Source organism: Ostrea edulis, chromosome 5, assembly GCF_947568905.1.
Source record: "Ostrea edulis chromosome 5, xbOstEdul1.1, whole genome shotgun sequence".
Lineage (NCBI taxonomy): Eukaryota > Metazoa > Mollusca > Bivalvia > Ostreida > Ostreidae > Ostrea > Ostrea edulis.
Window position 1 is genome coordinate 33,075,701 of NC_079168.1, and position 10,996 is coordinate 33,086,696.

The window sequence follows — 10,996 nt, forward strand, 5'->3', positions numbered from 1 at the left end:
AATAATAATTATATATAATAAAATAATATCATATAATAAAAATTATATATATATCTATATATAAAATAACTAGCAGACAAAATTAATGTACGAAAAAATGAAAAAATGTCTAACCAGGGATGGACAGGATAATACTAATATAGCTCCAACTTTATTTGTTGGAGGGGATAACAATTATATAAAGCATACCAAAATAAGACGTGCTATCATTATTGTTTCTGATTTGTTGGGCTTTAGATGTTGGACATCCACTACAGAATTAATTGGTGTCACCAAGATACTTTCTAGAGCTGGGACAGGAAGTGATGTCTGGAGTGGAATGTCTAAAGTTGAGATTTCTCCATCTCATTCTCCGTGTATCCTGGCAGATGAAAGAAGTTTTATAACCATTAACCTCCATACTTTAAAGCCTCTAACTTGGCTATAAACAATAGTACTTATTGTAGATATTTGATTTTCTTCACATTTCCACTTCGATGCTCAGCAACAAACAAGTTGTCACTTTTGTCCACACATAAACCTAATGGGTCCTTCAGATCACAGTTATCTATATAGCGGAGGAACTGTCCATTCTGGTCCAGGATGTGGATACAGTGGTTCTTAGGGTCTGCCGTCAGGATCTGACTCCGACTGTCTGTTGTGATTCCGTAGGGGAGGAATGGTTTGTTTTTGGTAGTAGAGGACTGACAAGTGTATCTAAATCGAAGCTTTCCAGCCTGATTGACCACCACTACTGCTTTAGCTACTACGTCAGCCACACAGATATCCAGGTTTCTATTCTCACTTATGTATTTAACAGAAGTATTTTCTGAATATAGAGGCTTACCCTCATCATCATACTGGATTGTTTGTTTCTCTGTGGAACCTGAGTAACGGACAACTTTGGATTGCATTTCATCATCACTGTACATGGTTACCAGGAGATCACCAGAGGAGGTGACACAGATTTCGCTGGGTCTCCAGTCCTGTAGTCTGATCATCTCCTCTGTCTGTCCACTCTTCACTTTATTCACAGTCATTGTTCTCCCATCAGAGTACACTAGATCCCCATCACTTGTCACTGCTATATCATGTGAACATCCCCATGATTCTGTTTTCATTGTATTAATAAGTGTACCTTGAACATTAAAGCATTTCATATCCTCAACTTCTGCACTTGTCCAGAATTCTTCTTCACTCAGACAGGTAACACTGTGGAGGTTTTCATACCCAGTATTTATTGTAGCGACAAGCTCTGGTTCATCCATATGTTCTTTAAGTGAGGTTTCTGCTTTCTTCAGTATGTCGCCATTTTTATCTGTTGTAAATGATAATGGTATCAAAGATCCCAGTGACTTGTAAATCTGTTCACTGTCTATCGTGTTGGGACTAAATGTAGGCAGTGAGACTCGGACTTTGGGAGAAAAATTTCTGAAGTCTTCGTTTTTGGATCTGTATTCCATGGTCACAGACACTTCATTGGATTCCTCCATTTTCTTCAGTGTAATCAGAGATTGCTCAATAAGGGACTGTATCTGCTTAATTTCATCCAAATGTTTCTTCAGAATTCCCAGGTGTTTGATTTTCATCTCTTCTATTTTATTTTTCATTTTGTTGATGACAGTGTCAATTTCTTTGTGCCATTCCTCTCCATGTTTAGTAATGACTGTTGTGAATTTCACATATTCTCCATCCAACTTGGTTATTTGAGTTTCTACGTCAGTGGCCATTTCTTCATATGTTGGAGAAATAATGTTTTCTATCTCCTCTGAATGTTTTGTAAAGTCTGCTTTTATTTTGTTGTAGATTTCAGAAAGAATTGAAAATGTATGCCCCTTGTGTTTATCTGTAGATATAGTAGTACACAAGGAACAGACAGACATGTCACATTCCTTGCAATGAAATTCACAGACTTTGTTTTGATGTGTACTACACTTTGGATAAATCAAGGTTGATTTTCGTTTTGTGTATGGGACCACTATGTGTTTGTCATAGTCATCAGCAATGTGTTTTCCTATACAGACAAAGCACAGGTTGACGTGGCAGAAATCACAGTACATCTGTACTATAGCTGCCTCACAAAGGTCACATCTGACGACATCTTGGGCACTGTGGCGAGGGTCCATGGCTAATCTATAATGAATACAAAATATATTAATTGTATTACAATTTTGATTAAATAAGTACACTAGACATAGTTATATTTAGACCTGTTATATATCAATAATATATGCCATCGAATCGTCCATACCGTGTCACATATAGTCAGCAAATGCTTCAAATTATTTTAAAATAACTTGATTTTGCTTTTCTTATTTCCTTTATTATCAACTTTGATGTTATGGTATTCGTAACAATATAAATCAACGTAAACATGTTAAAAAGGGGTCCGCGCCCAGGCCCTCCTCTAAATCCTCCACTGTTTAACTTTGATCCAATGTTTTTAATTATATTGTGCTATTACCCCCTCCCCCTAAGTCTACTAATGTCGTAAATAATAAAAACCAATCAACGAAAACAAGACTATTTGATTATTTATTTATTTATTTTTTAATTAAAGTTACTATTTGACTGAGCGATATACACGTCAATGTCCTTGTCTAATATATACGCCCTTGAAGATAAAGCTGATCAGGAAATTCCAACTTTCGTTTTAACTTAATTTTCCTTATTATTTTCAAATCTCGAAAATAATAAAAGTCACATGGTGGTAAAATTTACGCGATTATTTTATTTTAAAAGTATAAAGTTACCATTAACTTGACTATTTACCATTTAACAGCTGTTTCTAATGATATGCACGTCATATATGTTTATCCGCTACCTGAACAGCTGAAAATAAAGCTGGTCAGCAAATCATTTTGAAGACTAGATATTCTTCCATTGTACCATAGTTTGGCGTGCTTTCTTTTGTTAAAAGTGTGGGTTATCTGTACATAACCCACACTTTTCTTCAAACCCCGCCCACATTCTCGAAAGAAAAAAACATCACTGTCCATTGTATGACGTTCCTCTGGACAGATCAAAATTGCACATATCAAACACGGATAACTGACTCGGACTAAGTTCTCCAAATACATTATAGATATTCGCACTGAATCTCACTTAAACCTTGATACAAGATAATATCGTCAATGGTCTCGTCCCAAAGACTTTCTATTTCCACATTCTCCTCAAGTCGAGAAACACGTGTACGTAGAAATACGGGTAGCATTTATAAAGAGTTTTATAAAAGACCCAGTCACGTGATATGAATGCGTTTGAGAGATAAACTTGTTTAGCGGACAGAGTGAATCAGATTTGTGTTTCTTTTATGGTTTCGCATCTTACAATTCTTAATTTTTTCTCTCTTATGTTTCACCGTTTTTTTAATCTATTGTATATACATGTAAAAGTTTTTTCCAGCCAATTTAGTCAAAATATGTATTAGAATGAAGGATATCAAACAGGATTTTCAAAAGAGTAACCACCATCATCAGTTGAATATATTGCTAAATTTTTAAACAGAAAAATACATGAATATGGGTTCTAAGAATTTTATTTGAATTTTTAAATTTAAAATCTTAAAGCCAATGCCGGTACTAAAAGTCGGAGAATGCGTAAATGTTAAATAAAAATATCAAAACCAACAGTCCAAACATTTATATGCACTTTAAAAACGGCTTTTTAAAAACAATTAATGAACATACATTTTTCGGTGATAGAAACTAAGAAAGTCAAATGACATTATGATAGAAATATATGGTGTACAAAGTGTAATTTAAATACATAACAATTGACATCATATTGTAAACAGGCGACCGCACTTCCGAAAGCTATGATAAAATATAACGAATAATAGTAAACTATGGTACAAGTCACTTACCCCATATAATATTGTTGATTATGTGCAGATACTCGATGGGCGTGGTCATAATGACACTCGGGAGCTATGCTCCCTCGTGTCATTATGGCCACACCCATCGGGTATCTGCACATAACCAACAATATCATATGGGGTAACTACTACATAAATCATAGCATTACCTGTAGCAGCAGACTTCTCTATGGCGTAGCAATGTATCATTATACACTCCCCTGTCGAATGGCGTGTCTTGGTTATGATTCAGTTTCCAAGTAGACGTCCTACATTAGAGTTATCTCTCTTGTCTTAGGATATCCATGTGTATGTACACAGGTATCTGAATAATCAGTATATAGATATAAATAAAAAAAAAAAAATATATATATATATATATATATATATATATATATATATATAATGAGAGAGAGAAATATATGATAAAACGTATAAAGTGAGGACAATTTTTAACCATTTCACAAATATTGTGAGGACAGAGAGTACACTATGAGGACAATATTCTGTCCTAACAATATTACGTCCCCATAAATGTCCGTGCATTCTCTTCTAAGCAATGTGAGGTCGTCGATCCTCACTTAATTATTAATTATATTTTATTATAGCTTTCGGGAGCGCTATCGCCTGTTTACAATTTATGGTGACATTTCTTTGTTTTTACATTACACTTTGTACACCATATATTTCTATAAAGTGGCTTTCTATCAGCAAAAAAAAAAAAAATGCCACGGTATGAACATTAATTATTAAAAAAAAATTTTTTTTTGAATGCATAGAAATTTTTGGACTTTCGGTTTTGATATTTTATTTTCACATTTATTCATTTTCCGACTTCTAGTACCGGTATTTGCTTAAAAAAAAATAGAAATTAGATACAATTAAAATTCTAAAAACCCATATTTGTGCATTTTTCTCTTTAAAAATTTAGCAACATATTTAATTGATGATGACACACTGTAGTTACTCTTTTAAAAATCCTATTTGATATTCTTCCTTGTATACATATTTTGACTAAATTGACTGGGAAACATTTACATACACTGTATATATACAATAATTTTTTTTAAAAATCGGTGAAACATAAACGAAAAACAGAAGAAAGAGAATTGTATGGCGCGAAACCATAATGTCTAATTGACTTCACTTTGTTCGCAAAACAAGTTTATCTCTCGGACGCGTTCTTATCACGTGACTGGGTCTTTTCTAAAAATCTTTAGAAATGACACCCGTATTATTGGCCTAAAAATCAAAGGTCCAGTGACCGCCCTTTGTACATTTTTGGTGCATACCTTCCTGCAGATAATGTAATCCAGTCATATACAGCTGAAATGGGTTTACTTGAAGATCTTGTAGCACATTTTTCTTCCATAGGGGATGTTATTGTACAAGTCGAGTTTGCTTAAAGACTTTATCATGCGTAATTACATAGGAAGTCCCTGAGTCGATTTTGAGCCAACTGGTTCACAGTATACTTTTATCCAAACAAAGTCAACACTTGATTTTATTTTTTGTAGCAATTCTCTTTGTAAATATGTTGAACTGTATCATGTTTTTGAGGAAGGTTCACATAGTTGTACATCAGATCACCTTCCTGTTTTCATGGTTCTAGACTTCGATGTTAAAAACCGATTTGCAGATAATCATTTTCAATATTTACCGGCTTGGCATAAGGCTGATTCCTGTAAAATCAGAGAGTATGAAAGTTTTGTTTCTAAAGATTCTGTTGCATTATTAGAAAGAAATCTTGAGTGTGTAAATGATACTAATGATTTTTGTTCAGATCTTAACTGTCTGTTGCATGATGCTGCATCCCAATACACCCCTGTATCGAAGTACAAGCCATATTTAAAACCGGAATGGACGCCAAAAGTGAAACAACTACATAATACAGAACGACAAAAACGCAACATTTGGTTAAGTGAGGGTCGACCTCGTGGCATGTGTCATGAATCTTACAGAAATTATAATCGCGCAAAACGTAATTTTCGTAATAAATTGCAATCAGCACATGATGACTTCATGACTAAAGTATTCAAGGACATCGACGAAGCTTCAGAGTGTGATGTTCGACTCTTTTGGAGGCTGATTAAACGCCAGCGACCTCGTAGTTCTCGAATCTATTCAGAAATAGAAACCGAAAACGTTTCCTACTCAAACCCTGTAGATATTGCTAACTGTTTCGTGAAACACTTCGAAAATATTTACAATCCACAAGACATTGGAACCTTCAACGACGATTTCTTCCGTTCTATTGAAAATTCTTATAGTGAATTAAAAACAGTGACCAAACTTCTGAACGAAAAATCTCTTCCGGGTGGAGACATCACTATTGATGAAATTTCTAATATTATTAGTGATTTAAAACGCAGAAAAGCTCCTGGTATAGATCGAATACAGAGTGAACATATCATTTATGGCGGCACAGGACTCAAACTGTGCATACAACATCTGTTTAATTCAATTATAAAAATTGGCGAAATCCCAACTTCTTGGAAAAAAGACATTATCGTCCCCATACACAAAGGACACAATAAACCAAAGAAATCACCCAACAGTTATCGACCAATAGCCCTGCTTCCCTGCATGTTGAAGAGTTTTGAGAAATTGCTTCTATACAGAATAAAGTCGCACATTCTTTCAATTGTAGAATTTCCCAATATTCAGCAGCAAGGATTCCAACAGAAACTCGGTTGTCTTACAGTATCTTTCAACCTACAAGAAACTATACATCATAATATTGAACAGGGTAGTCCCGTATATGTCGCCTTTCTAGATACACAAAAAGCTTTCGACACTGTGTGGAGACACGGTCTCATGTGTAAACTTAGCCGTCTGGGAATTTCCGGTCGTCTATGGACTCTGATTGACGATTGTCATACAAATACCTCCTGTTCTGTTGTAGTGAATCACATAAATTCCAGCTGGTTTCCTGTCTCTCAAGGAGTACGCCAAGGAGGGGTACTTTCTACTTTCCTCTATCTGGTGTTCATCAACGACCTGCTTCATGAAATTCAAAATCAATGTCCGAACATGGGTACTTACAACATTGCTAGTTCTACTCCTGCTCTCACAAATGACATCTCCTGCATTGCGTTATCGCCTTCTGCCATCCAGAAGATTCTCAATACAGCGTTCGTCTACTCCAAAAACTGGAGATTCCAATTTAATGCCGACAAGTCTAGTGTTCTTCGATTCTCCCCCTCAACAGCAAAAAACAATGCTTCCCCCATATGGTATCTCGGCACTGAACCTGTCTACCTATCCAAAACTTATAACCATCTTGGAATTCTTCTTCAATCCAAGCTTGTTCATACTGAGAAAATTGCCAACGCGTGTAAGAAAGGTCGACAAGCCTACTATGCACTCAAAATACAAGAACACCTTAACCCTGATACCGTATCGTGTTTGTGCAACAGAATTGTTCTCCCTTCCACCCTATACGGATGTGAACTCTGGAGCGATTTACGCCAACGAGATCTGCAGGCCCTTAATACCTTACAGCACTTCATTTGCAAGCATACAATGGGTTTACCAAAAGTTACTCGATCTGACATTTGTGAATCCTTACTTGGACTTCTTCCGAAATAGACAAAAGAAAACTATTATTCCTTGGTCGGTTATGTGAATTAGACACCAAAACCCTTACCAAGAAGATATTTCTTCAACAACTTTTTACTTACAGTCTCCGGAACTCAAACATTTTGGTTTTATCCATGATGTTTTTAATCTACTCTATAAGTATAACTTCCATCGGCATTTTCTACTCTATCTGCAAGATGGTTACTTTCCTCCAAAGAGTTTGTGGAAAACAAGCGTCAAAACAGTAATAATTGATTTCCATCTAGATTCAAGGCACAAACGGATGCTCTCGGATCCTTCTTTTCAACAATTCAACAAAATAACGACAGGGCGACCTCCACAGACTATCTGGAAAATTCCGTCTAACATTCATGAAATAGAGATTTGCAAATTTATCACTAAGCTATGGTCCTTTCCACACTCTCCTCCGACATCTTGTCTCATCTGTGGCAAATATTTCACAAACGTTTTTGAACACGTTTCGACCACTTGCGTAGGAACGGTCGCTATCCAAGATGCTTCGTGGAATACAGTAATTGACCTTGATATTGTGCTCAGTGCTGAACTTTGCGGTCTCTGTCATCAAGATCTATATCTTTTTATATCAGGTACTAAAATGTTCATAGTTAATCTTTCCCATTATGACGAACCCGGCTTGCATCTTCTGAACATCCGTTTCCTGAGGGGTGCAGCAGCATGTTACAACAGACATAACTTACATAACTGCAGGTTTTTCACCATTTCCGGTGTTCAATTCTAATTAGCTATGTATCGCCTGTACTTATTTTGTGCTCAACTTTCTTCTTATGTACAAATCTCATATCCTTTTCCTTTATATATATGAATATGTGTAATACTCTAATGATGTAATTTCTGTATTGTTCATGCAATCTCCAATGGGAGGAAATAAAGAAAGAATGGAATGAATGAATGAATGGTGAAACATAAACGAAAAAAAAAAGAAAAAGAATTGTATGGCGCGAAACCATAATGTCTAATTGACTTCACTTTGTTCGCAAAACAAGTTTATCTCTCGGACGCGTTCTTATCACGTGACTGGGTCTTTTCTAAAAATCTTTAGAAATGACACCCGTATTTCTACTGACACGTGTTTCTCGACTTGTTCGCACACACGGAGGAGAATATGGAAGTAGGAAGTCTTTGGGATGAAACCATTGACGATATTATCTTGTCTCAAGCTTCAAATGAGATTGAGTACGAGTATTTATTTGGAAAACTTAGTCTGAGTCAGTTATCCGTGTTTGATATGTGCATGCAACTTTGATCTGGAGGAACTTCATACAGTGGACAGTGATGTTGTTTTTTCGAGTTTGTGGGCTGGGTTTGAAGAAAGGTTTGGGTTATGTACAGATAACCCACACTTTTAACAAAAGAAAACACGCCAAACTATGGTACAATGACGATTACCAAACATGAAGTGTATATCATAAATCGATATCATACACTAGTATATGTAACATGACACACAATCTCAGATTAAACACAATATTAGTATCTCATCTCAAAAGCTTACAGAAGATAGAAACTGACTATTCAGAACGACTGATGAGGATGATCGGTGGGGGATAAATTATTGGTTCCAATAATTTCATTCTACAAGGTGGAGGGGGTATGTACATCAGATCTATACAAGCTATCCACACTTCAGGTGTCTGTGATGGTGACGTCTCCACATGAGTGTTAAATTCTTGTGTGGAACGTTTAACAATACACAATGAATTTATCAGTAGGTTGATTGATTGTTTTGCGTCATGTCGAGAATTTTTTTACTCATATTAAGACGTCACCAGCTGTAGGTGAAGTACCACAAATTTAGATTTATGCTTAGCGCTCAGGGCCGTAGCAGTGAGGGTTCTTTATCGTGCCGACGCCTCGTTTTAAAGGTCACATCCGAAGGACCCGTGGTTTTCTTTTCTCTAATGCCCAGCGTTTGACGCGGCCATGACACGAGCGGGCTCGAACTCACGACCTCCCGGTTATGGAGCGAACGCTTTACCACTGAGTTATCGCGACCGGTATCAGTAGGAAATCCCAGAGAGCATAGTACATATATGTATGTAACACATCATCGTCGCTAGTCACGGTTACCGAGTCTGGTAGTACCTACCCCACCTCAAAACGGAGACAATAGGCGTGGCTTGCGTTGATGGTAAACATAAGTTCAATATTCACTAAGGTTAATGTCATTTGGCAAATGAGCAATATCTATCTCAAACTGAACAAGATTAGGCGAAATGGTTATCATAAAATGACATTTGGATTATATTAATTGGATCTTATTTAATGCCCCTCTCGAGAATTTTTCACTCATGTGGAGACGTCACCAATACCGGTGAAGAGCTTCAAATTTAGGCCTATGCTCGTCGCTTACGGCTATTGAGCTATTTAGCGTGCCACACTTACCGTGACACGGGACCAACGTTTTTAAGGTCATCTCCGAGGACCCGTGACATCCACACCTGACGCCGAGCGGTTGTTAATGGAACTGTTTTAACGACTTGGGTCTGTTGCAGCCGGGATTCGAATCCCGACCTTCCGCATGCGGGCGAACGCTCTACCTCAAGACCACCGCGGCGGTTTGGAAAGAATTTGTATAACTAATGCATCTATATACATGTATACATAACGAATGAGACGATAACCTTATAGACAACACAATTCTGAATATAGATAAACATATGCATATGAAAAACATCCACAACAATAAGCGCTCAGATCCGACTTTTTGTGGTCATCTTAAAATAAATGATATCGTTATCCGCAAGACACTACGAATTTGTCAAATTACATCAATTCTATTAATTGCAAATAATAATGCAGTTCTAAACCCTGTTGAAAATTTTCTTCCCTTTGGAACAGTTATAATTTAAGTCGTATCGGTACATCTTGTAATAAATTATGAAATTCAATATTAAAATATTAACAAGAGGCCCACAGGCCTTATCGGTCACCTGAATACTAGTGAAAAAGTATCACTACTTCCATGGGCTATGAAATCTAGAAAAAATTTCCTGTTCTGAATATCTAAGCTAAATTCTAATGTTCAGCTACAGTATAAAACAAGATGTGTTCTTAAAACTTCACTGCCCTCAAAAGTGCATACACTGATGAAAGGCTTTAAAGAATAGGTGTATGAACATTAAAACATCTGCAAGTATTCATTTAGATTTTATACAGTATCAGCAAACTTTCACATAAAAACTATATACTAATTTTGGCCCTACCCTGGGGTCAGAACCCTTTACTCTGGGGATCATCCAATTTACAATATTAGTAAAAGACTACCTGCTTTATCCATTTAGTTTCAATTTAGTATAAATAGCACTAAAGAAGATGGTATTCAAGTGTTTTATACATAAACACTATATAACAAGTTTGGCCCTACCCTGGGGTCAGAACCCCTACCCCGGGGATCATGAAATTTACAATTTTGGTAGAGGCCTTCCTGCCCTACATCACTATGCATTTAGTTTTTCTTACACATGTGCAGTTCTAGAGAAGATTTTTGAAAATTGGTCAATTTCGGGCAGTTTTTACTCCGTCCCTAAGGCCCCAGGA

General features: G+C 36.4%; 1 protein-coding gene across 1 annotated transcript; it reads right to left on the bottom strand.

Moving 5' to 3' along the window:
* Window positions 1-44: 44 nt before the first annotated feature.
* On the bottom strand, window positions 45-7,446 carry LOC125651467 (uncharacterized). The gene is made up of 2 exons (XM_048880089.2): window positions 4,006-7,446; window positions 45-2,112 (listed from the first exon to the last, which is right to left on the bottom strand). The coding sequence occupies exon 2, from the start codon at window positions 2,103-2,105 to the stop codon at window positions 438-440; it is 1,668 nt and encodes a 555-aa protein (XP_048736046.2). The 5' UTR covers window positions 2,106-2,112; window positions 4,006-7,446; the 3' UTR covers window positions 45-437.
* Window positions 7,447-10,996: the final 3,550 nt, after the last annotated feature.

What these genes read in the sequence shown, in the direction of transcription:
- LOC125651467 (XM_048880089.2), bottom strand. Translation starts at nt 2,105, where the DNA reads ATGGACCCTCGCCACAGTGCCCAAGATGTCGTCAGATGTGACCTTTGT.